Source organism: Jaculus jaculus, chromosome 6 (genome assembly GCF_020740685.1).
Source record: "Jaculus jaculus isolate mJacJac1 chromosome 6, mJacJac1.mat.Y.cur, whole genome shotgun sequence".
Lineage (NCBI taxonomy): Eukaryota > Metazoa > Chordata > Mammalia > Rodentia > Dipodidae > Jaculus > Jaculus jaculus.
This window is the reverse complement of record NC_059107.1, coordinates 41,278,022-41,303,174: the sequence shown is the minus strand read 5'-3', so window position 1 is coordinate 41,303,174 and position 25,153 is coordinate 41,278,022. Positions and strand designations below refer to the sequence as shown.

The following is a 25,153-nucleotide window of genomic DNA, read 5'->3' as shown; positions in this document are numbered from 1 at the left end:
TATTATAAAGTAGTAATACATTTGCCTATCAAGGAAAAAGGAAGATATAATTGTTTTTATCTCTATTTAGCAAATATGCTTAATTATTTGAGGAAATAGATGATGAGAGGGAAAAGAGAGAGAAGAAAGTCTTGGACCTTACTAAGTCTTCTTGTTCATGAAAATCAGCTCCAGACACATGGGACAATTTATACACCCGGCTTTATGAGGCTGTGAAGGAATTGAATCCAGGTCAGCAGGCTTTCCAAGCAAGTTCCTTTAGCAGCTGAGCCACATACCCAGCTATGATTATCTTTGCTGAAGTTATTTCTTTTTGTGACAAAAGAATGTTACATAATAAATGAAATGCTTACTTTTCTGTTAAATTTATTACCAGAAATATTGAATGGTTTTTAATGAACCTAGATATGCTGAAAACACTGCAAAGATTATCAAAATGCAGATAGTAACCACACTGTGTTTTCACTGACAACGTCTGGTACACTGTCAAGTCTGAGGAGAGCATGAGTAGACAGCTTGTACCTTCAGGCTCAGAGAGCTGAGCTCCCTTGAGGAGTACCAGAGATCATGTCTAAATATTAACTTTCATGACTACAAGAGCATCCAAGCCGGTTTATAGGTACTATTCAGATTCTAATGTCTTGTATTAGAACATCTCTAGCTGGAGTATCTATAGTGACTTCTATTGTCCTGGATCAAAAATGCTACTGACTGAATTTGGATTCCTCAGGAGTAAATCTCTGTACCACAGGAACCTGGACAGGTATAGTTGCATAGATGTCTTACTAGACCCTTTTACTAAAACATCCAAATGACAGTCAGAGTTTGGCTGCAACTGAGAAACACTGCACGCAAGTGTAGACACAAAAAGCAGCAGGTGGGGCACCCCGGCCTTCCACTTCTGCTTCCCTGGGAGGTTTATGTCATGACTTGTATCACTGTGGGAGGGTAATTTCTATATTGTTGACAGAAATAACTTCCCACATCTTCAGGTTCCAGGCTGCTGATGGTGAGAGAATACTGTGTCCCAGATCCACTGCCACTGAACCTCGATGGGACACCATCTTCCAAGCTGGATGTAGCATAGATGAGGAGCTTAGGAGATGCCCCCGGTTTCTGCTGGTACCAGGATAAAGAGCTATAAATGTTCTCACTGGCCTGACAATTGATGGTGGCTCTGTCTCCACGAGATGCAATTAGGGAGGATGGAGTCTGGGTCATATGGATGTCACATATCAACCCTGACATGGAAAATGAAAACAAATATCCACACAGTTAATACTATGATGACAGGACTTCCCTCAAAGACAAAGCAGCACTGACCTTAGTGTTTTGGGAAAATTTCCTGGCTTAGCTCTCCTTACCTGGCAGCCAGAGCAGCAGGAGCCCCAGGAAGTGAGCAGGAGTCCTCACGCCCATGCTGTGAACTGATGGGAATTGATTCCTACACAGGGTGTGAGCAGCCTTTTAAGAAGTCCTCAGAGCAGTGAGCTGTGCTCTGTGCACATGCAAATCAGCAGGGCTGAGCCAGGCTGGGCACAGCTGCTGAGCTGAATCTGCTCAATTACTCAGTAAAGGCCCATTGTCTCCAAGTGATCCCTGCCTTAAGGAACAGCACAGATGTGCCTGCAGAGAAAGTACTTGTTTTGGAAACTAAATGAAAACATTTCTCCAGTGAGAGCAGCTTTTCCAGATCTGGAATGTGCCTCCTGGCTCCCATTCCATCTGTAGCACTGCCTATCAGAGCATAATCCAGGAAGAGGCCACAAAGTTTCCCAATTCCTTGATTTATCATAAATTAGTATTACTATGGACACAAACGATTCTTCTCAACTTAAATTCAAACATATCCTTAGTGGGGCATTGAAGTGAAGTATACATATGCCTGTCACAAATGCTTTTTTCATAAATAATGAAATGGTTAATAAAATAAACATTTAACAATGAGCATGGACCCCTGCTCATGTTAGAAATAGCTCTTTACATATAAGAACAGTTCTTTCAGAATTGGGAAGGTAATATTGGAGAGAAAAGACTTTGAAGGAAGCTTTGACTCAAAGGGGCTAAGTCAGTCAGTCAATTAAGGTCATGATGCTGAGTTCTTCCCTGTTCTCTGACCCACACATGTCTGCCAGGGGCTCTGCCTGGTGCAGTGGATCCTGTATGTATGTCAGTGCAGAGAAGGGAGTCTGAGGAGGTCCTATGGGGCCTTTGAATTGACACATGTCATTTGTAGCTAAAACTTGAAGCAGCTTCGGTGTCAGAAGCACAAGACTGATACGAGCAAATGGAAGGCTGGAATTATGTGATGTGGTGATCACTGACTTATGTGTGACCAAAATGTGTGATGCACACTCATTTTAGGTACAAGGTCCAGAAAGGTTTATGCAATTTTGGAGCTTGTGGGGTGGGTTGAGGGGTACAGTCCAGATACCAGGGGCAGAACATGATGTGCACATCAGTGACTTGAGAACGCTCTCAGGTTCGATCACTGGGAATAGGTTGGGTGGCAGGAAAACTTGGTGGCTATCTTCACCTGACAAACATCTCTGGTGAGCACTGCTTCCTTGCTCCCATAGAGGCAACAGGATTGGTGTTTATAAAGTGAGGAAACAGTCCCTGCATGGGATCAGCCTGTGTTTGCAAACAGATGTTGGCTGAATGCATGTCTGAGGGTCTGGGCTGAAAAACAAAAAGAAATATCAGATGCCCAGCCTGGGCATTCAATGCCCTGCCTGGGGAATCATCTATGGAGAGCACCATGGTGTTGCTTACAGCAGGTACAGTCATGATCTCTGAAGTGCAGCCTGAAGGATCATGAGCATACATTCTTAATCAGCAGAGCATTCTAGAAGTCTAAACAAGACAGCCCCTCCCTACAATCCATACCTGGGATCTCATACAGACACATGCTGGGAGGATTCAATGACTCATGTAATCATGTATCAGGTATCTGGTATTGCTCTAAGCAAACGCCTGGCAAAATTTAGCTTAAAGGAGGAAAGGTTAATTTGTTTACAGTTCTAGATTATAGTCTACCATAATGGGGAAGGCATGGCAACAGGAGTTGAGAGAAGTGGTCTCATTCTGTCTAGAGTGAGGAAGCAGACATGATGAATGTTGTTGCTCAGCAGCTCTTCTTTTATGTAGTATACGACTCAAGTGGAATGGTGTCACCTTCAGGTAAGGTGGGTCTTTCCACCTGAATTAACCTAATCAAGATAATATTTCACAAGAAATGCTGACAGGGCAATCATTTACACACAATCCCTAAGTGATGACTATCAGTTCTGTCAAGCAAATAATCAGTATAAACCACCACAGAGAGGAAAAGGCAATGATATGTTTAATAAATCATTTACAGGCACACCCTATGAGCTTCTGACTTGATATAGTGAAGAAGAAATATGAATTCTCTAGAAGAACTATTTTCAATGTGTAATTATTTTGTCCATGGCTATGGATATGTGGTGTGATCCTGTCAGGTGACCTAGGTATCATCAGTGAGCTACTGCTCCCAGTCAGTCCCTGAAGTCAGAAAAGGAAACCATGAGCTGCACACAGTACTGTGCTCAGTGAGTCACAGTGCTTCACTGTGGAACAGACAGTATAGGATACTGTGAACAGACAGTATAAGATACTGTGATTAAGAGCTGCCATGTCCACCTGGGAACTCATTGCACCTCACCCAGTGACGCCAAGGGTTCCAAAGTGGCCATCACTCCCTGGGAAGCCTTATGCCCATCAGGCAAAATGAGTGTGCGGTGTTTTAGTCCATGTCTGGTACAGAGATGACTGTGTCATGGGAGGTTTCCGGACTATTGTGGCGAGTACTAAAGGATCAGTCATGATGGTGGTTGATGCAAATCCATGTGCATATCAAGGTTGATAATTGCAGCAAATGTTTAGAACATGTGTTAGGAGACTTTTGTAAGAGAGACAACATCACCCTTGATGTTGTTGAGAATTCTTAGAGCTAAGAGGAACGAAGGCAAATTCATGTTTGCTTGTTCCTTTTACTATCTGTATGTCTGGACAGATAATGAAGCTTCTGACACACGGCACCGGGCAGAGCATTCTGCCTGTCACAGCTGTTCTACTGGGATGGGGTATGATGACTCAAAGTACAAGCACTGCCTGCCTCTCTCACTTTCTTATCTTAAATTTAATTTTACATATATATTTCAGAGAAGGAGAGAGATTGACAGATATAAAGGAAGAGACAGAGAGCGAGAGAGAGAGAGAGAGAGAATGAGTATGTGAAAGCTTTTAGCCATAGCAAATGATCTCCAGACACAGGCCATACCTTGTGAATCTGGCATACATGGAATCTGGGCAATTGAATCTTGCCTGTAGACTTTGCAGGCAAAGACTTTATCTGTTAATCCATCACTCCATCCCTCAATTTCTTTATGTATTTTATATAATGCAATTTATGTAAATTCAAGCCCACTATCTCCAAAATACAGACATAGGATGAGGTGATTTTAAGCTGTGATTTACTGCCCAGTGTATGTCTATGTATCTTATATATGTGGTAGGATTGTGAAACACAGTCTCCCTTTCTCCCTCTCTCTCTTTTTCTCTCTCTCTCTTTTCCTTCGTTTCCCCATCCCTCCCTCTCCCTGTCTGTATTCATGTGTTAGGTGTTAATGAGGAGCAAAGCCTCCATTCAACCAGATTAGAATTTTGTTGAAAAAGTGAATACATTAAATAATATATTTGATCATTGCAGGGGAAGATAGCTTCAGTAGTGACTTCAAGAGTGATGGTGGAGACTGAAGTCTGTTCTCATGGATACTGAACCAGTGTTTGGCTAAAATAAATAGAGTGCTCTCTGCTGAGTGGTGTTTATTCATTCATATTTTGAACTTTGAACTTACAGGGTTTCTGAATGTGACTGCCTTTCAATAGAGGCCTTGTAAGTTAAACCAGGTAACTCTTATCCTGTATTTATGATGCCCTTGCAGGATTTCAAATCACTAGCTAAGGCTCCAGAAGAAGGTGGTCAGCCCCTCAAGATGGATTCTTGGCTCTTAATACTTCCTGATATATCTCATGAATTTCTTATAACTCTTGTCATCCTGGAAAATAAAGTCTGATAATCTTTTCTTGCTGGCTGATTAGAAATAAGTTATTTTAAAGCAGCTGCTTATTAAGCTCTAGAAGTTCCTGGCATTTTTAGAATCACAGCATGTCCCAAGGTAAGTGCCAACTAGTTACCAAGGAGCTACTAAGTGTACTGGATGGCATAAATTTTAGAGGACTGGCAGGTGAAGGCTGTGGAAACTCCTCTTTCTATTCAATCTGGAGGCAAGAAAAAAACAAAAAACAGCTGTGTCCCTGCATAAAGCATAAAGGCTGTTAATCAAAATGTTTCTGTGGTTGTTTTTTGGACTAGGGAAAGGTCAAGCTTGCTGATCTAATAAAGCCTTCAACTGAGTGTACCAGGCCTACCACATAGAGAAAGTGGATCTACTGACTCAAGTTGACACCATTCATTCACTTTCACAGAAACATCCAGAATGAAGTTTGACTCATCAAGATGACATATAAAATTAAAATTAACCATCATTTTATTTGATGTGACTCATTTTCTTGGTGAACTGAATTCTAGAAGTCTATTTGATTAACAATAGCCCCTCCAAAGATAACACCTCAAAATACTAAAAATTAATTACATGTAGTTTCCAAAAACAAGCATTTTAAAAATATTTTAATTATTCATTTATTTATGAGAGAGGGAGAGAGATAATGGGCACACCAGCCACTGCAAACAAACTCCAGATACATGTGCCACCTTAACCTGGCTTATGTGGTCCTGGTGAATTGAACCAAGGTCTTTAACTTGCAGAAAATGCCTTAACCACTAAGATATTTCTTTAGTCTCAAAACAACAATTTTCACTGGCTTTCAAATTTGTGAATCCGAAGATGTGGCTGTGACTCAGTGCAGTGTGGATCCTAAGTTCATGTTATCAGCTAGGACCCTGCGGGTTCCTCTTGGCCTTCTGCCCCCTCACTTGTTCTCTGCTCCTGGTTCTCCCTTGAACATTGCTCTTCTAACAAGGTTATGTTTCAAGTATTTACACTTCACACACAAGAGGCTGTCCTATGAGGAGAAGGTGTACCAAGTGTTTGGGAAAAATTCAGAATGGGTGCTGCATCTTCGTCCTCCTATACTCCAGGTGTTTTGATCACTGTATAAGTGTACAGGATGCACACAGGGACTTGTGGGAGTGTCAAGCATGACACCACTGCACAAAGCACACTGTGCTCATTGTGTGATTGATGGATTAGAAACCTCATCAGCCCAGGTACACCTGTTGTTGCCAGGTAACCAGAGCTCATTCAGCATGAACAGTGATAGGCAGCACAGAGCACCTGGCTGATTCTGTTGAGAGGTGGAAGAGAATCAGTTAAACTTTTGTTTATTTACTTATGTTTTTGTGTGAATGTGTATTAGGTTTATATTTGCTTATGTGCACATCGAAATATGTTTGAACATAAATGTGAGTGCTGGTGCATAGATGTCTGTGGTATGTATATGGAAACCGTGCTTCATTGATTTCCTGATTTCTATCTTGTTTTTTAAGGAAGTGTCTTTCACTGAAAGTTGAACTAATCAGTTGACTAGATCAATTATCCAGTGGATTCTGTGGAGCCATCTGACTTTACTTTCCCACACTGTGATTACATGTACACCACAACACCTGGCTTTTACAGGAGTACTGGAGATCTGAACTCAGCTCCTGAAGCTGGCACACCCAAGCATGTTGCTAACTAAGACGTCTCCCTGCCCCTGCTTTGTATTAGTAAAATAAGCCCTTTTTAAACTTATTCTGGAAGGTCATTCTATATTTTTATTTTAAGCTCATCAAAAGGACTATAGCATTCTCTCTGCAAGTCAGGATTCAGGAAGCATTCAGACGCAGGGAGGGATGGAGACCAACTTTGATGTCGGAGTGCCTCTTCTCCTCTCCTCACTTCCTGTGGACACATTGATTTCTGAGATGAGGTAACCCACTCGGGAAGGTCTGAATGCTTTTTGAGGGAATGTAGGTGACAATGGTGACCTTGAGGGAAGGCAGGATACTGGCAAGACCACCACTATGGCTGCAAGGAAAAAAATATACTTAACTACAATCACATCAGAAGGCTGTCATGGCATATTGATCTAGGGTCCCTTGAAGCTATTGACAGCTCCATGACAACCCACTGATAATGCAGGCCAACATGCCTGACACAACGACCAGAAATCCCCAAGGCTGGCTGTGGCCACATAGGCCATCTGTTCTGCTTGTCTCTCTAGAACACAGCACAGGAAGAACTGCCACTCTCCCCATCTCCAGAAAGGAAAACCACTTTCTTTCAGGCTCCTTGCTTAGTGACAAAAGGGGCTTTGTTTGGAGAGTATAGGGGGAGAGTCTTTACCTTTCACCTAGGAGCTTTGTGCATCACTGAAACTGCTGGAAAATGATGTTCTGCCAGATTCTGTGAAAAGCAGTGGGTCACCAGCTCAGTGTAGAACTTAGGCAGGAAATCTGAAAAAAGCACAAGGTGGCCAGTTCTGTTCCATGCCTATTGGTGCCCAAATGTCAGTGATAAAACTCTGAGTAGCAGGGACAAAGATGTTGTCTCCATAGAACCCTAGAGAATAATTCACATCCCTGCCCCAGGTCTAGACCTCCTCATCTGAAAGCAGAGAGGTGGGTAGAGAAGGAAGAAGAGGGTTGCCCTGGCATGCTGCTGCCCCTGTGCTATGCACTCTGGGGAGGTGAGTACATGTGGTGTAGCAGACTCCCTTCCCCTGCACAGGGCCAGTGACAAAATCCATACCCAGTCCCCTTTCCACAAGCTGACCAAGCCCAGGACAATCATAACCAAATTTATTTACATCCCTTTAGTCACATGTCTGTGGACATCAATACCAATACCTAGCAGTGGAATCACTTCACAAAAGCATAATATCAGACCAAAAGGAAAATTCTGGTTCTCAGCTCACTGACATAACACTTTTCTCAACTTAGCCAGGAAACAGTAATTTCAAGTCTTCCAGCTACTGCTGCTTTTCCCATTCAGCAGATAGCAGAGACTATGAACTTGACATTCTCACAGTAGACTCAGACACTTTAGCTCACAGAAGGCAGATTAACCAGGCAATCATGGTCTAAGAGCAGCAACAGTATGGTGGTCCTTAATTCAAAGGAAAATACTCCCTCTGAAGTCACACATATAAAAAAGGAAAGAGGTTCCAGCTCCAATAGCTGACAGTAATATTAAGATCACACATGGAACAGGAGTCTAGGTAAATTCAGATAACTAGGTTCTCTACTTAGTTCATTACAAGTAGTTCTCTTTTTCAGATAGACGCAGATCTTAAGGAGAGAACCACCCCATCATATCTCAAAAGGGCTGCAGCTGAAATGAAGAATAATTGGAGAAATAAGCAAGGGTGCTGTTTTCTTTGTGAACCAGGTACCAGCACAAAGATGAAGGAGATCAACACAGAGAACAATCAACTCCTACCAAATCAGATATCCAGAGATACAGAGACTCCCAAGACATCATCACTGAAGCAGACCCAAAATAAACACAAAATGACACAAGGAAATTTTGCGGAAGAGGGGCAGAAAGAATGTCAGAGCCACACACTGGGACATGATACACAGAGACATTTCCTCCTACCCATAACTGTGGGCTAACTCCACAAAGCATGACCCACATACCTCAACAAGGAGCGCCCTGGGGAGGGTGTAGGACATGGATACCGCTAACAATGGTACCAACTTGACACTATTCACTGAGTACAAAGCTAATTAATTTAAAAAAATTATAAAATTCAATAATAAAAAAGAAAAAAAAGTAGTTCTCAGTAGAAAATGATAACACTATTCTCCACACATCAAGAATATAGGGTTCTAGCCGGGCGTGGTGGTGCACGCCTTTAATCCCAGCACTCGGGAGGCAGAGGTAGGAGGATCGCCGTGAGTTCAAGGCCACCCTGAGACTACAGTCGATTCCAGGTCAGCCTGGACCAGAGTGAGACCCTAACTCGAAAAAAAAAAAAAAAAAAAGAATATAAGGTTCTTACCTCCCCTCGCCCCATTTAACAGTGGTTGTCATCCCATAAAGTAACAGTAGTCTCACACCAATCAGATTATAATGCTGCAAGATGGCTCACTGACAACTGTTTCTATCTCAGAATTACAACATGGAATTCAACTCTTCCAGACAACACTAGTCTCTTCACCTCTTGTATTCGGGGTGGATCTTCTATTGCTCAGGTTGTATTCTTCTCTTGTTTCCAGCTAACATTTTGTCAGCTCACTAATGTAACAATGATCTCATACCACCTGACAGAGTTTGTATGCAGTCCTGACAGCAGTGGTCTCAACTCTCCTAGGACAAGTTGAAACACGTCTATGTTAGACAACTCAGTGCAGCCAGATCACAGTGGTCTTTTCTCCCCCAAGTAACAGGGCCATCTCCTGTTCAAGATCACACCAACACTGAGCTGTAGCAGGATGATAGTGCTCTTCAACAATTGCATGTGGTCTCCTCCACTTCAGAACTCAGGGCAGGAATATCATCCATGTAACCAGAGTCTCAGCACACCAACATTATGATAGTTCTCAATTCAAATGTGACAATCCTCCTGATGTCACCCTCCAAGCCAGTATCCCAACTCCCATCACTGACAGTTGTCTCAGCTCACTCAGGTAGCAGTGGTTCTCAACTCTACTCACTTAACAGTGACTAAATAAACACTAAGAATGGTTTCAGTCTTCCCAGATAATAATGATCTCATCATTGACATAGAAATTTTGCCAGTCTACCCTTATAATACTGATCTGAGAGCTCCAAGGTAACAGTCTTCTAGGTGTATGGACTTCAAAGTTGTCTTAGCTCCTAAATGTGATGTGTGTTTTCTGCTCAGCAGGTAAAAGGCTGTGGTCACTGCTTACTAAGGTTAAGAGTTAACAGAAGACAAAAGGAAAAACAAATAGTTGGCAGGTCCCTGACATAATTTTTTTCAGAACCTTCAAGTAACCTTTGCCTTGGTTTATTTGGGATAAAGGTGTTTCTGCTCACAAAGGTAATAATGCCAAGTATTCAGTGGATAAGATTATCTGTGGCTTGGATACCTAAATATGGTCTAATATAATCCAGGTATGAGCAATGACATTCAGTATGATTTAGAAACTAGTCCTCAATTCTCAGATTTGTCAAATTAAACAGGTAAAAATACTTGTCATCCTAACAAGGGAATAGTAGTTTCTCACTGTTTCTGCTCCTAGGATCCCACAGAACTCAACTCACCTTGAGATAAGTGGACTCAGAAAATTGTTATCACAGAGGAGACAGAGCAACCCTGTAGCCAGGGTTACTACTCACCCAAATGTCAATAATTATCAATTCAACAGAGAAATTATTTCATTGGTTTAGAAGTGTAAATGATGTTCTAGATTCCACAGCTGACATCATTTCTCAGATCACACAGGTTTCTGCAGCCTTGGCAAGTCCAGGTTAACAATGATCTCACTCCAGAGTTTAACAATATGGCTCATGTCCTCATGATCACAGTGCTCCCTGCTTCCATTGGTTCCCATACTTCTCAGCCCCCCTCCTCAGGTGACAGTGATTGTCCTCTCATACAATTAAATCACAGAGGTCTCAGCCCACCCAGATAACAAGGATCTTAGAATACAAAGGTAAGGATTTTTCCAACCCATCCATATAAAGGCAGTCAAAGTTCCTGAGGTCATATTCTTCTTGGTGTATTCAGATTAAAGTTATCTGAGAACAGTAGAGGTTCACTACTCCAGAGCATCAAGTGATTCTCACCTCATATATCCAGTGCTGATCTCAACTCACCAATCAGGAGTTCACGTTATCTAATCAACACTATGATGATTCTCAATTCAAAATGGAACAATCCTTTTGATGTCAGATGTCAGTTTACAATAAAAAACATCTTCTAAGGTTCTGAGGTAACACCTACAATTTCTTCCAATGAGGAAATCATGGTTTCAAGTCTCTCTGATATCAATGCAACTCAGCTCAACCATGGATTATCAAATCACCTTGGTAACTGTCATCTGAGCCACTACAGATCACTAAGGAGGAAGAACACCCAGGTAACCATACTGTAACTCACCAATATTTCATAATTCTATATTCTTCAGGATTAAATACTTTTCAGTGCATAGCAGTAGCAGCTAACCCATGATGATGTGGTCTCTGTGACTTCAGTTACCAATGGTCATTCCAATGGCCATAATTCATCATAAAATTATAGTTCTCTTTTGTCCATGACAACAGGGCTCTTTGCACTTCTGGATAAGAGTGGTTCTCAGCGTCTCAAACACATAAGATATTTTTAACACATACTGTTAACAGCAATCTCGGCCCTCTAATATGTAAATAATTTCACTTCAAACATGTATGAATTTTCCATTGTCTGCCTAGCAACAATGTTCTCAAATCCCCTATGTGAAATTCTCCTCAGAATACCCAGGTTGAGGTTGTTTCAACTCAAGGAAGTAACTAACAATAAATGTCTATTGAATAAATTAAAGGACTTCCAAGAGTGTATACACTTAACTGTGGTTTCAGACCCTCAATGTTAGTAGTGTCGAGTCAAAAGACAAACCAAGTTTCTCAGCTTCTGAATGCAACAGTTTTATCACCACTACGAGGTTATAGTACTTCTCAACAAGAAAATGATAGTTTCATGTCTCCCAGATGTCATTAATTGTGGGACCTCTTAGTATTTCTAAAACACACCTTGGTAACAATGATCATGCTTTTGATCCCAGAGGTTGTAATTCAACCAAGTAACCTTGGTCTCAGCACATATCCATTGTACTGATTCTAGATATAACAGGGAACACTATTTCTGAGGGCAAATGCCTAATGGATATCATAGTTTCTACAGCTGACAGTAGATCTCAGTTTACCCAGATAGTATTAGCCTAAGCAAATCATGTGTTATTGGCATATTGTGTTAACAACAGTTACAAGTTCACACTGAAAGGGTGCCCTCTCTTCTCCCAGGTAACAGTGGTTGTCAGACCCCATCGCCCTTAACAATTAGTGTCACCACATTAAAAGACAGTTTAGCATACTCAAATGACAGTGATATCTATCACTCAGGTAACACGGGGTTAAGCTCACAAAACTCATGATGGTTTTCACTTCAATACAGAAAATCCTGAGGCCGTACAAGTAATCAACATTCCAATTCCCACAGCTGACAGTGGTTCTCAGCTCACCAGGAATCATATGTTCTCAGTGATTACTGGTACAGTGATCTCAACTCATCCTGTTAATAGTTTTAACATGCTTTCTAGGGAATCCTCGATTACACAGGACACTAAAAAGCAACTGAGGGGCTGGAGAGATGGCTTAGCAGTTAAGCGCTTGCCTATGATGCCTAAGGATCCTGGTTCGAGGCTCGATTCCCCAGGACCCACGTTAGCCAGATGCACAAGGGGGTGCATGCGTCTGGAATTTGTTTGCAGTGGCTGGAGGCCCTGGCACGCCCATTCTCTCTCTCTCTCCATCTGCCTCTGTCTCTCTCTCTCTCGCTCTCTCTCTCGTCACTCTTAAATAAATAAAAATGAACAAAAAAAATTTTAAGAAGCCAGTGAGTGTAGAGGACTGTTTCTTAATATGGAAGAAGACATGGGAGAAAGTTAATTTCTTAGAATCATTTAGTTAGGAAAAGAAGTCCAAAGAAAAACCTGAAAATGCCACCCCAGATTGGCAGGAATGGAACGTGTTTCTGATCCAGTGTCAGCCACAATGGCAGCAGAGCTCCCTTCCCCCCAGTCCAGCTCACTACCTACGTGATGTCAGACTTTTCCATCTGTTCTCTGAATGTTCAAACCTATCAGGTTTTCCCTTTACATACATTAATCTGACAACAAATCCATTTTAATTGATTATGCAGTCTTGTATGTGCTGGTCTCAGTCCTCTTTCTGTCCTGTGATCTCTGTTGATGTATTAAGTCTGTTTCTCCCATATCAGGCCTGGCTGGGTAGAGAAGAACACTGTGCCATGGGCTGGGTGGTTTTCTCCTTGCCCTCCGTCTGAGTCATGCTTTGGTGAGACTTCACATTTTACTTACATGAATGAATTTACTCTGAGTCTACCATGTGTATTTCCTTTGAACTTTAGAACTACACTGTGGGTATTTCCTATAATATCTGGGCCTCCTAGATACACCATTTTGTACAAATCTCATAACCCATTTCTCATCTCAATATGCTGTTTTCTTCATTGCTACTTTCTATCTGCTATTCTTATTCCATCACCATTTACTCTTATCACCATTCCATGGGGAGGCTCAGGGAGGATGCTGTGCCTCCTACAGGAGTGTGTGTCTCTTCTAACCCATATACAGAATCCCCCAGATCCTAACTTCCCTGTGCTTATGATTCTGCTACATCCTTCTCATAGACCACAGTTTCCCTTAAATAAACCTCACAATTTATTATTTCTCCATAAATAATTAATGATTTCTATTTCTTAATACTAGTTTTATCAATTCTTTGTTAAAATAAATAACCCCAAATTGGGTTTCTCAAGTTAGGGGGGACTCCTCCTGAATCCCCAAATTCTGCATCCATACCACACAACAAACATGGCCATAGCAGTGAGGGGGGCACTGGTGTCGCTCTATTGTTTATAATTTTAATCCTTCTTTCTTATTCAGTTTTGAGAGTCTGGACTCTAGGAATCTTAAGAGCTGTGCACTTAAAAGCCAAGAATAGAGAACTTTCACCCCATTGAAGGACAGTGGCTCTAAAGGAAAGTAACCACAATCTCCGGTGAACCACACCTTGGGCATTTGAAGTAAGTGACCAGGGTTGAGGGGATCTCTGGTGACTCAAGTTTGCTGAATGAGTGAAAGAGGCTGAGAGCAACTCAGTAAGGCTGAGCACAGGCAAAATTTAAATGAGGTTGAGAGTCCAAGGGTGATAGACAACAGAGAAGGCTGTTCTTGAAGTGGAAATAAGTATACTTGGATCTGTAAGGTTGCACAGTGCAGCTTAGATGGGAAAAGAGAAGTCCATTTGTGAAAGAAAACAAAGGAGAAAGCAGGCTTCAGAATGACTGAGGAGGAACCTCCTACCAGGAGAGAAATGAAAGAAGGAAGGAGAAGAGTGAGGTGCGGCTGCTGGGGAAGAATGGGTGGATTGATCAAAGCTTCCCTGAGAAGTAAGGTCTCACAGGGGTTACCCAGCACCTTTGCTCCATTTCAACTCACTGTAATCCAAGTCTTACAGCCTAGCTGGGACATCCAATAAGAAAACAGTTTGCTTGCAGGTTATATTTGTAAGGCTGTTCTCCAAATTTAAAGATGTTTCTCTTTCTTTATACATTTTTTTTTTTATCTGACCTTATTTAAAGGGCTCTTTAAGTTCTAGATTTCAGGGTTCCGGACTTTTCTGGGTTTGACTTTAGTTTCACCTGGGACAAAATCATCAATTTTAAACGGAATTGTACTCAAGCCAAAAGAAAAAAGTGGTCAACAAAAGCCATCTTGATTTGTGGACAATGCAGGTTAGTTAAAAAACAAACCCTGGAGGTTTGTATGACATCACCCCATCTCCTGGTGCATAAGTCTATAGGGGGCTACCTTGTCAGTGAGACAGCCAGATCTCTGTCCTCCATTGCTGGAGAGAACAGACATGGAAGTGTGAAACTCCTTCCCATGTGTCACCTCTGCTTTAACTCCTCCCTAAGGCCAGGTGAGCAGAAAGCTGGTGCTCTTCACACACTTGCCTTGCTGATAGACAGTGGGAGGGAAGCACAGATGCTTGAGGATGAAGCAGTTGGTAATATTAACAAAGGGAGGTTTGATCCTCTGTCTATGCAAAAGTGCCATGGCTGTTAACTTGTCAGTGAGTGAATTCTGGTGGCACCTAGCTTTTATAATTTGGAAAGTGCTATGTACTGAAACATGTAAAAATGGCCAGAAGCTCCATCACCATGTTTTCAAAATAATTTCATCCTGTTTTAAAATCAGAATGTAATGGAATATATGTTTTAAATAAAGATTGAGTACTTGGGTCTTTATTATACGTATTTTTGTTATGATTTATCATCTTAGCTCACTTTTTCCCCTCAAATGCAATCAGTTCTATTTCATTTTGGAAAGGCTCACAAACTAGCTAGGCAAATTGTACTCAGTACTGCAAGGTTCCTGTTCCCTTAAAATTTACTAAATCAGGGGTGGAGAGATGGCTTAGAGGTTAAGCGCTTCTCTGTGAAGCCTAAGGACCCCAGTTGTAGGCTCGATTCCCCAGGTGCTGCGTTAGCCACATGCACAAGGGAGCTCATGCGTCTGGAGTTCCTTTACAGAGGCTGGAAGCCCTGGCACGCCCATTCTCTCTCTCTCCCTCTACCTGTCTTTCTATCTGTGTCTGTCGCCCTCAAAAATAAATATATAAAATTTTAAAAGAAATTACTAAATCAGCTAATTTTTTTAAAGTTACCAGCATAGACATGTTAAATTCTAATCTTTTCTTAGGTGACATTAGTGGTCAGCTTTTGGGGTTGTATTTGTATTTTACTGTTGTGTTCTACTTGATTATAATAGCCAAATTGTTTTTTTTTTCTTTTTTATTTTATTTTTTTAAATTTTTAAATTTTCATTAACATTTTCCATGATTATAAAAAAAATCCCATGTTAATTCCCTCCCTCCCCCCTGATACTTTCCCCTTTGAAATTCCATTCTCCATCATATTACCTCCCCATGTCAATCATTGTATTTACATATATACAATACCAACCTATTAAGTACCCTCCTCCCTTCCTTTCTCTTCCTTTTATGTCTCCTTGTTAACTTACTGGCCTCTGCTACTAAGTATTTCCCTTCTCACACAGAAGCCCAATCATCTGTAGCTAGGATCCACATATGAGAGAGAATATGTGGCGCTTGGCCTTCTGGGCCTGTGTTACCTCACTTAGTATAATCCTTTCCAGGTCCAACCACTTTTCTGCAAATTTCATAACTTCATTTTTCTTTACTGCTGAGTAGAACTCCATTGTATAAATGTGCCACATCTTCATTATCCACTCATCACTTGAGGGACATCTAGACTGGTTCCATTTCCCAGCTATTATAAATTGAGCAGCAATAAACATGGTTGAGCACGTACTTCTAAGGAAATGAGATGAGTCCTTTGGATATATGCCTAGGAGTGCTATAGCTGGGTCATATGGTAGATCAATCTTTAGCTGTTTTAGGTAACTCCACACTGCTTTCCACAATGGCTGGACCAGATTGCATTCCCACCAGCAGTGTAGAAGGGTTCCTTTTTTTCCACATCCGCGCCAACATTTATGATCATTTGTGTTCGTGATGGTGGCCAATGGACAGGAGTGAGATGGAATCTCAATGTAGTTTTAATCTGCATTTCCCTGATGACTAGTGACGTAGAACATCTTTTTAGATGCTTATATGCCATTCGTATTTCATCCTTTGAGAATGCTCTACTTAGCTCCATAGCCCATTTTTTGATTGGCTTGTTTGATTCCTTATTATTTAACTTTTTGAGTTCTTTGTATATCCTACATATTAATCCTTTATCAGATATATAGCTGGCGAAGATTTTTTCCCATTTTATAGGTTGCCTCTTTGCTTTTTTCACTGTGTCCTTTGCAGTGCAAAATCTTTGTAATTTCATGAGGTCCCAGTGATTAATCTGTGGTTTTATTGCCTGAGCAATTGGGGTTGTATTCAGAAAGTCTTTGCCAAGACCAATATGTTGAAGGGTTTCCCCTACTTTTTCCTCTAGCAGTTTCAGAGTTTCAGGTCTGATGTTAAGGTCTTTAATCCATTTGGACTTAATTCTTGTGCATGGCAAGAGAGAAGAATCTATTTTCAACCTTCTGCAGATATATATCCAAATTTCCCAACACCATTTGCTGAAGAGGCTGTCTTTTCTCCAATGAGTATTTTTGACATTTTTATCAAATATCAGGTGGCTATAGCTACTTGGGCTTACATCTGGGTCCTCTATTCTGTTCCACTGATCTACATGTCTGTTTTTGTGCCAGTACCATGCTGTTTTTGTTACTATGGCTTTGTAGTATAGGTTAAAATCAGGTATGGTGATACCACCAGCCTCATTTTTGTTGCTCAGTATTATTTTAGATATTCAAGGTTTTTTGTGATTACAAATGAATTTTTGGATTGTTTTTTCTATTTCCATGAAGAAAGCCTTTGGAATTTTGATAGGGATTGCATTAAATGTGTAGATTGCTTTAGGTAAGATTGCCATTTTCACAATATTGATTCTTCTAATCCAGGAACAAGGGATGTTTCTCCACTTTCTAGTGTCTTCTGCAATTTCTTGCTTGAGTGTTTTAAAGTTCTCATTGTAGAGATTCTTTACTGCCTTGGTTAGGTTTATTCCAAGGTACTTTATTTATTTATTTATTTATTTTTCGATGCAATTGTGAATGGGAGTGATTCTCTGATTTCATCCTCTGTGTGTTTGTTGTTAGCATATATGAAGGGTACTGATTTCTGTGTATTTATTTTATATCCTGCTACATGGCTGTAGGTTTTAAACAGCTCTAACAGTTTGCTAGTAGAGTCTTTAGGGTCCTTTATGTATGGAATCATGTCATCAGCAAATAATGATAACTTGATCTCTTCCTTTCCAATTTGTATCCCTTTTATGTGTCTCTCTTTACTTATTGCTATGGCTAAGACTCCCAAAACTATATTAAATAAAAGTGGGGATAGTGGACACCCTTGTCTTGTTCCTGATTTTAGTGAAAAAGCTTCCTTTTTTTCCCCATTTAATAATATGGTGGCTGTAGGCTTATCATAAATAGCCTTTTTTATATTGAGATATGTCCCTTCTATTACCAGTCTCTGTAAGACTTTTATCATGAAGGGATGTTGGATTTTGTCAAATGCTTTCTCTGCGTCTAATGAGATGATCATGTGATTTTTGTCTTTCAACCCATTTATATAATGTACTACATTTATAGATTTGCATATGTTGAAACATCCCTGCATCTCTGGGATAAAGCCTACTTGGTCAGGGTGAATGACCTTTTTGATATACTCTTGTATTCTGTTTGCCAATATTTTTTTTTGAGAATTTTTGCATCTATGTTCATGAGGGAGATTGGTCTGTAATTTTCTTTTTTTGTTCTATCTTTGCCTGGTTTTGGTATCAGGGTGATGCTGGCCTCATAGAAGGAGTTTGGTAGAATTCCTTCTTTTTCTATTTCCTGGAAAAGCTTAAGAAGCAATGGTGTTAGTTCTTCCTTAAATGTCTGGTAAAATTCAGCAGTTAATCCATCTGGGCCTGGGCTTTTTTCGTTGGGAGATTATTGATAACTGTTCGGATCTCCATACTTGTTATAGGTCTATTTAAGTGATTAATCTCATTTTGATTTAATTTATGTAGGTCATATAAATCAAGGAAATCATCCATTTCTTTCAGATTTTCATTTCTTGTGGAGTATATACTTTTATAGTATGTCCCTATGATTTTTTGAATTTCTCTGGAATCTGTTGTAATGTTACCTTGTTCATCTCTGATTTTAGTAATTTGTGTCTCTTCTCTCTTTCTTTTGGTCAGATTTGCTAAGGGTTTATCAATCTGGTTTATCCTTTCAAAGAACCAACTCTTTGTTTCATTAATTCTTTAGATTGTTTTATTTTGTTTGTTTCTATTTCATTAATTTCTGCCCTAATCTTTATTATTTCTTCCCATCTACTGATTTTTGGTTTGCCTTGTTCTTCTTTTTCTAAGGCTTTAAGGTGAAACATTAGGTCGTTTACTTGTGACCTTTCTAATTTCTTAATATAGGCACTTAAGGCTATAAATTTACCTCTTAGAATGGAGGAGGGTACTTAATAGGTTGGTATTGTATATATGTAAGTACAATGATTGAGATGGGGAGGTAATATGATGGAGAATGGAATTTCAAAGGGGAAGGTATGGGGGAGGGAGGGAATTACCATGGGATATTTTTTTATAATCATGGAATATGATAATAAAAATTTTAAAAAAATACTCCATGAATCCCTCATGTAAACTGGTCATATGGGAACTGTCACATGGATTAAAATAAAAAATTATGATTAAAACCCCACAGAATTTTTTTGTATAGTAGAGAAGATGATGGGCACCATATCTTACCACAGCAGCCTCAGGATTGAGCTTTCCAGTGAACAGCCAGTATGACTGGACTAAAAATCTTTAAAATCCACCCCTAGGGAATACTTCCTCCAGCTAGGCTCACCTCCCAAAGGCTCCACTAGCTAGGAATTGAGTATGAAGTTTAATCACTAACAAATATTGCCATGGGGTATTTTACATTCAAGCCACCATGGATTGGTAGAGGAGAGATAAGATGGTTAGACTGGTATTGGAGGAGTGATAGATGATGAATAAATCAGCCTCCAGAGGAGAAGTTTTTCCCCATGAGCACAATACTGAATATAGAATTTAAACTCTGACAGCTTTTTAAAAGGAGAATTTTAATAGTGAGTAGTCCTCGGAAAATTAAGCATAGAGATTACCACATGATTCAGGGATCACATTTCTGGATATTTCGCACAAAAGAATGGGCAACACACACTTGAACCCTGTTAACACACCCATGTTTTCAGCAGCCTTATTCATACTAGCCAGTTGCATGACATATAATTATATAAACACAAGAGGGATCCAAGTTGCCCACATTATGTCCATGATAAGCGAAGGAGGAAGAAGAAGAGAATCAAGAAGAGTTGCCAGAATCAGAGAAGGAGGAGGAAGTGGTGGAGATTAGGTGCCACAATCCTTTCTTCAAGGGAAATATGTTATTGACCCAAGGTGACTCCTAGTATGCCCCTGTGGTAGTTTCAATGTAAAAACGTTCCCCATATTCACAGATATTTATGACAAAGCATCATACCTAATATCTGCAGGGTGGAGTCTTTGGAGGTGGATCCTTCTTGAAGGACGTAGCTCACTGTGGGTAACACTTGATTTTATTCTCTAGACTCTCATTGCCAGATGAAGGTGGAAATATTTGGTCTCTTTTTTAGAATGTAGAAATGTATGGTACCATTGCCCTTTGGGTTCATATTTGTGTCCCCACTGCCTCCTTTGCCCTCCTCTCCCTCCCCACCTACCCTACTGTCCAGTCCTCAAGATGCTTGCTAGGCATGTCAGCATCTTGGATGGATCCAGGTTAGGAGATGTAGATGAGTGAGAGTATGTGATGATATTTTCTGTGGTTGGTTATGTTCACTGAGAATGATCTGTTCCAGGTTCCAACATTTTTCTTCAAATTTCCTTGTGTCATTTTTCCTTAGTACTGTGTAGAATTTCATCATGTAGATAAACCACATCTTAGTTATACATTCATCTAATGATGGACATCTGGGTTGATTCTTGCTCTTCTCTATTACAAATTGAGCCATTATAAACATGGTTGAGCAAATTTCTCTGGACTAAGGCTTGGAGCTTTTAGGGTACATGCCCAGGAAGGGAATACCTGGGCCTGTTGGTAACTCTATAGTCAGTTTATATATGAGACTTCAGATTTCTTTCCACATCAGTTGTACCATCTTACGTTCCCACCAACAGCGGGTAAGGGTTCCTATTTCTCTACATCTCCTCCAGCATTTATGTTCATATTTATTTTTAATGTTTGCCATCCTTACTGGGGTAAGGTGGAGTCTCAAATTTGTTTGAATTTGCATTTCCCTGATGATTAGGAATGATGAAGATGTTCTTAAGTGTGTGTTTGCCATTTGTATTTGTTTCTCTGAGAACTGCTGTCCAATCCTTTCCCCATTTTATGAGTGGGATGTTTGACTTTTTATTGTTTAGGTTTTTTACTTCTTTGTAGATTCTACAGATTAGGCCTCTGTCAGTTGGATATTCAGCAAATATTTTCTCCCATTCTGTGTGTAATCTATTGGCTTTGCGTATTGTATGTTTCTCTGTGAAGAAACTTTTCAGTTTCATGTGATCCCATTTGATTGAGTGATGATTTAATATCCTGTGCTTCTGGGGTTTTGTTCAGGAAGTCTTTTCCCACTCCTATATCATAGAAACTTCCTACTCTATTTCCCTCCAACACTGGCTGAATTTTCTAGGCTATTTGTGAAGACCATAATCAAATGGAAATATGGCTGGCAAAGTAATTCATCTGCAAGAAGAGCTAAACAAGAGAACAACAGCAGTTCAGCTGGAGTCTTTATGGCTTTGTGGACAAGTTTAGATTCCTGGAGACAGCACAAGTGCTCTGAGAGATAGGGGTGAATGTACAGACAGGGAAGAGTTGAGGAAGGCAGAATTTTGCTTCACTTACTGACCTAGAATGGTGACAGACAGAGCCAGACAATTCTGATTGCTTACCATCAGAGGCTAGGGACAGTTGAAAAAGGACTCCTGGTCAGCCAAGGTTTTGGATCTAATGATTGCCTTGCTCCACCTGGCAGGGATATATACAGCAGGAACTGTGGTCTTTAGTTCATGAGTCTCAGAACAGTATCCTTATACAAACAATGTTTGTTTAACAGCTGGGTGTGGTGGCACACGCCTTTAATCCCAGAACTAGGGAGGTAGAGATAGGAGGATCACCAGGAGCTAGAGGCCACCCTGACAATTACATAGTGAATTCCAGATTAGCCTGAGCCACAGTGAGAGCCTACCTCAAAAAGAAACAAAACAAAACAAAACAAAACAAAAGCATACTGAGGCCCTTGGAATGCTGTCATTTCCAGAGCAGCTGAAAGATATTCTGTAGACTCAGGGAAGGGTCCCTTGCCTGTTGAGAGAATTATTCATAAGGGCTCCCTAAAGCAGTACACAACCATGTCAGAGGAACAAACAGGCAGGTATGACAGTGGAAGGCCATAAGGTGTACACTTGATTGTTCTCCCCAGGGAATGGCCTTACTGAGTCTGAAACCATTTAGCCCTATGGCACACTACAGATGCCTCCCATGATCACAGCAGTCACTGTGGACACTGGAATGGGCATAGGAGCCACTGTATTCTGAGAGTCACTGTGAGGCATTTCTGTTTCTTATATGCAGATTCAAAACAGTAACTGACAGTACAAAGAGGACACCTCACCTACAACCTCAATCCTAGTAACCAAGGCCGTGTTAACCTGGAGCAGCACCCAAGGGCTGGTAAAAGGGCTTATCTCAGCAACATGCCCAGACATATTTTAATTTTATAGAAGTCTGTTAACATTTTATGTTTTAGAGGGGGGGGAGAGGGAGAGGGATGGGGAGAGGGAGGGAGGGAAGATGTAGGAGATTTAGGTTAGACTTGATCCTACCCTTTCCAGTGTCTTGTGGTTCAGGTGTTTCCTGTAAGGGCCTGGTGAAGGTTCAGCCATTTGGTCTGCCTTTTAGGAAGTAGAATTTTATGGTACCATTGCCGTTTGGGTCTAGATTAGTGTTTCCCACCCCTTTGATGCTCTCCCCTCCCTCCCCCTCCATTCTAGTGTCTAGTCCATGAGAGAAGCTTGCTGGGTATGTATGGTATCTTGGGTATATTAAGGTTAGGTGCTGTAGATGAGTGAGACTATGTGGAGATTTTTTTTCTGTGATTGGGTAAGTTCACTGATAATGATCTGTTCTAGGCTCAAACAATTTTCCTCAAATTTCTTTGCATCATTTTTTCTTACTGCTGTATAGAATTCCATTGTGTAGATATACCACATCTTAGTTATCCATTTTTCTAGTGATGGACATCTGGATTGATTCCAGCTCTTAGCTATTACAAATTGTGTCACTACAAACATGGTTGAGCAAATCTCTCGGCCTGTGGTTTGAAGGTTTTAGGGTAGATGCCCAGTAAGGGAATAACTGGGTCTGTTGGTATCTCTATAGTCAGCTTTTTCAGGAGTCTGCATATTGCTTTCCAAAGTGGGTGTACCATCCTACATTCCCACCAACAGTGGATGAGTGTTCCTACTTCTCCACATCCTCACCAGCATTTATTTTTGTTTGATTTTTTGATGTTTGCTATCCTTATTGGGGTAAGGTGGAATCTCATAGTTGTTTTAATTTGCATTTCTCTGATGATTAGGAATGATGAACATTTTCTTAAATGTGTGTTTGCCATTTGTGTTTCTTCCTCTGTGAACTGCCTGTTCAGCTCTTTGCCCAATTTTGTGAGTGGGGTGTTGACTTCTTACTGTTTAGATTTTTGAGTTCTTTGTAGATTCTAGAGATTAGGTCTCTGTCCGTTGGATAACCCTCAAATATTTTCTCCCATTCTGTGGGTATTCTATTGGCTTTGCTTATTGTGTGCTTGTCTGTAAAGAAACTCTTCAGCTTCATGTGATCCCATTGGTTGAGTGACTGTTTAAGATCTTGAGCTACTAGGGTTTTGCTCAGGAAGTCTTTTTCCATTCCTATATCATGGAAAGTACTTCCTAATTTTCTTCCAGTAGTATTCAAGTTTCTGGTCTTTATGTTTTACAATGATGTATTCTATTATTTTGCAATTTTTGTACACACACACACATATAAACATATATATATGTATATATGTATTTATATTATATATATATATATATATATATATATATATATATATATATATAAACATATTTACTCCCATCACCATTTCTTGTTCTTTGCTCCTCCCGCTATACCCCTTCTTCACAAGAAGTTCCCTTCCTATTTTGTGTCTTGATGTATGTATGTGACCCACTGAATTAATTTAGGGATATTTGCAGTACATAGTGGTATTATTTAGTGGAAAATGTACCACTTAACCAGTGGCTAAACTATTGATTAAAATGGCTTTCTGCCTGCCACAGAAGTCTTTAATTGCCACAGAATGATTTTGATCAATGTTCCATGTCCTCTACCACCATCCATGATGGAATATTGACGGGCCCAATATTATTGGTAAAATCAAGAAGAGATCTGGTGCTGGTACTGACAATTGCTTTGAGGTCATGAATGAACCCATGCACAGCAGACAATGAGTACATGAGACAGTGTGAGGTCTTGAATTTAACAGCTGCTTAGTGTCTGGAGACAGTATGCTAAAGAACTCCTCTCCTTCCTAAGGTTCTCAGGTACTTTCTGGAGCCATTTCTGACTTATGTGGCAGGTGAAGGTTCCTCTGCCTTTCAGTTGGCTGAAAAGATGGAGATAGAGCCTTATGGATATCATATCTATCACCAGACAATGGAAATTTAAAGTCAATTAGTAATATTATAGCAGGTCTTTCTTCAGAGATGATAGGATAACCATCACTGTCCACAGTGTGTTCAGAAAATCCCCAGGGCTGACACTCTTTACCTGTGTCTAGAGCAGCAGGAGTCCAAGGAGCAGAGCAGGGACTCTCACGACCATGCTGTGTCCTGATTGGGACCGACTGCTGCAAAGAGTGAAACCCGCATATGAAGAAGTCCTCAGAGCAGTGGGCTTTGTTACTTCATTTGTAATGAGGTGTTCAGTGTCCAGGAAAGTCCTTGAACCCCAAACTCTAGGTTCATTTGTAATGTTAATCAAAGATTTGAATAAAAGACACTGAGAAGGATAATTATTGAATTACACATATATATATCCAATGCTGACAAATTTTTATTAGCACATATTAACTGTCATGGGCTCCATTAAGATATCCCTATACATATATAACATGGACTTTGGTCTAATTTACTATATATGCCTTTCTTGTCCCCAATAGTTCTCCTTTTACTTTCCTGTCCTTTTACTACCCATAAATTACTCAGGTGAGAGAAAATATGGGGCTCATCATTCTGAAAGTACCAGCGAATCTCTACTGTCTACTTGATTGCATCAGGAATCAAGTAAGAGATATAAGGCTTGAGCAGGTCTGTGAGGTCACTGCCAAGAAGGAAGAATGGAGAGGAGGAGGCCTTCCCCCTAGAGTGGGCAGCTGCTCTAGTGGCAGCCTACATATGTGGTTCTGGGGGGCAGGGAAGGCTGAACTTTATCCCTGCTGGAATATGCACCTACCCTGTGGCTGTCATCCTCAGCTGACATCACAACCTTACTTCTTTAGCCCTCCAATGTGCAATGACGACCAAAGTTTCTCTAGGAATTCTCTACGCCATTAGCACCAGCTTGGGTTTACTAATGTATCCAGGCCCACAGAGTAAGCAACTACTG

At 40.6% G+C, this 25,153-nt stretch overlaps 1 gene segment (V, D, J or C); it reads right to left on the bottom strand.

Moving 5' to 3' along the window:
* Window positions 1-349: 349 nt before the first annotated feature.
* Window positions 350-1,500, bottom strand: LOC123461438. The segment is given in 2 exon segments: window positions 350-1,241; window positions 1,365-1,500. Coding segments are annotated over 2 exon segments (378 nt in total).
* Window positions 1,501-25,153: the final 23,653 nt, after the last annotated feature.